The 2,568-nt window shown below is 40.2% G+C and overlaps 1 protein-coding gene across 1 annotated transcript in view; it reads right to left on the bottom strand.

The window, feature by feature from the left end:
• Positions 19-2,568, bottom strand: part of LOC104764708 (receptor like protein 30-like) — a 7,802-nt gene continuing 5,252 nt past the window's right edge. Inside the window, exons 2-3 of the mRNA XM_010488292.2 lie at positions 653-1,240; positions 19-372 (exon numbers count right to left, since the gene is read on the bottom strand). Coding sequence (XP_010486594.1) covers positions 657-1,240 — 584 coding nt within the window. The 3' untranslated portion in view covers positions 19-372; positions 653-656. The remainder of the gene's footprint in view (positions 373-652; positions 1,241-2,568) is intronic.

The raw sequence follows: 2,568 nt of genomic DNA, 5'->3' as shown, positions 1-2,568 counted from the left end.
AAAAAAAAAACTCACTTCCAATGTTCTTGTTAAAGGTTTGATTTTAACTACCACATGCAACTTTACATTGACTTTAAACTAAAAGCTTTAAATCACTTTAAAGGTTTGTACATGCGCTTCTGGTCTACTTATTCACAAGCAAAGTGCGCTAAGGAAGTTATTAACTAGACACTTGAGAGAGAGATCTTTGCCAGTTTTGGCCAAGCACCTAAACTCTTCATCCTTGTTGAATAATGGAGAAGCATTGAGAGCTCTTAAACATTATCAAACAAATAGTATGAGAAAGCTCTTAAACATCATCGAACCATAACTGCAGATAGTATGAGAGCTTCAACTCTTTCATGCCACATTATTGTTGTTATCTTGAACACCCTGAAAACCACCAAAGGGTCGTGTTTGTTAGAAAGCAACCAGAGAAAGCTTCCATGTTAAGTCCAAAGAGAGATCTTTACATTCTTCAAAATTCAGCAGTTCAATCACTGAAATAGAACTTCTGATTATGTCTGGCAGTCTTGGTGTAATATAAGGAAATGAAAGATCAAAGAGATATTCAACAAATTTCGGTGTCAATTACGGACATAGTTTAAAATATTTATCCACCTAATTAATTGTTCTAATGTTTGCTAACATATTCGTCAAGTCAGAACATTACCTCTCTAGTGAGCTATAGTGCTTCTCCGTCTACGATTGTTTCGGCCAAACGGGTTCATGAACCACTGTGGCTTGTAGGAATCCAATATGTAACTTATTGTCAATCCATAGACGATACCAGGTATGAATCCTATTCCCGCTGCTATCCAACTAATCACCTCTGCGTCTTCTTCATTTTGTTCCAATGTTGGCGTGCGTATATCTATGCAATCATTGTAAAGAGAAGGGCCAAAAAGTGCGAGGTTATCTTCAAAGGAAGAGCAAGGCTGCGTACGAAACTGATTGCCTCCTGGTACTAGACCTACAAGCTGGTTATGAGAGAAGTTCATGTACGCAAGGAACGAGAGCTTTCCTAACTCTTGTGGAATTTCTCCTGAAAGCTTGTTTTGGGAAACGTCCAACGACTCGAGAGCTGTGAGGTTTGCCATGGATGAAGGGATGCGGCCAGTGAAAGCATTGTTTGACAAGTTGAGCACATGAAGCTCTTTCAATAGACCGATGGACTTTGGAATCTTTCCTTCAAATTTGTTTCCCGAAAAATCGATTGTGGTATAAATTTGAAGGATACGTACCAGCTCCAACTCTACACCTTTATTCATCAAAACCATTGAATCATGGTAATAGCCTAATTTATCTCCCATGTAATTGTCATTCGACCGACCTTCGTCTGTCCCAAGTGATGACATAGCACTCCATCTCACAAAGTACTCTGATGGCAAAGTTCCAGCGAAGTGATTGTGCGATATGTCGATGATCCGCAACTGAGGGAAGGAGGCTTGATGTATTGGTCCATGAAATGCATTGGAGCGAAGGACAAGAACTTGCAGCTTTTGTAGAGAACCCAACCAGAATGGAAACGTGTCGTTGATTCTGTTGCTTTCCACGTTCAAAACTTCAAGAGTTGAGAAACGATTCAAAGATCTTGGAAGCTTTCCCACCAGTTGGTTATGACCGATGTCAAGCGACCTTAGACTTTCAAATATTTGCTCTGGAAGACCTCCGCTAAGATTATTCTGACGAAGGTTTAGATCTGAAAGATTACTCTTGAGATTTCCCATACAAAGAGGGATTGAACCGTTTAAGTTGTTTTCAGATAAATCGAGAGTGTTTAGAGACTGCAAGTCGCATATGAAAGAAGGAATCTTGCCCTTAAATTTGTTGTTGGAGCCAAGCAAGTGCCTCATAGATGGTTTCCGGAAAGAGGATAGTCCTTGTTTCTTCTTTGATCTTTGGAAACCGATGAAAGTGTTGTTGGAAAGATTCACGTATTCCAACTTTGGTAGCAACCATAACCAGGCAGGAACTTGACCTTCGATTTTGTTGTTGGAGATGTCTAGCTGCGTCATTCCATGTTGGGTTCTTAGGAGCTCTGGAAACTCGATGATACCGCAGCTTGATAAGCTCAAAGAAAATATCTCCTGTGAAGGGGGATATGAAACTGAACTCTTGTTTGTTGTTGAAACATGGTTGCCTGAGAGATCTAAATAAGAGAGGCTTTTGGAATATGATAAGATATCATTCAAGTCAATCGTAGTGGTGGTGTTCAAATAGGATAGGTATAGAACTTCGAGTGACTTGAGAGGCGAGAAGATACTAAAGTCAATTGGGCGGCCTTGGGTGTCGAAATGAGAAAGGCCAAGAGACGAAAGGTTGACAAATCTGGAAATGGATCTCGGGATTGGCCCTTTGAAGTTGTTATGGCCAATGTGTAACTCTTCTAGGTTAGATGGTGAAGAAGATATATTCCCAAACTCAAGAGTGCCGTTGAATTGGTTACCACGCAAATAAATATATGTCAAAGAAGGAATGGTGAAGAGAGAAGAAGGGATAGTTCCTGTGAAAGCATTGCCATTTGCTACAAAATTTCTCAAGTTGGATAGTGAAGTGATATTAGGAGGAAGCGCACCACTGAACTGA

The sequence above is a fragment of the Camelina sativa genome, chromosome 19, assembly GCF_000633955.1.
Source record: "Camelina sativa cultivar DH55 chromosome 19, Cs, whole genome shotgun sequence".
NCBI lineage: Eukaryota > Viridiplantae > Streptophyta > Magnoliopsida > Brassicales > Brassicaceae > Camelina > Camelina sativa.
Note: the sequence above shows the minus strand (reverse complement) of the source record. Positions and strands in the feature narration are given on the sequence as shown.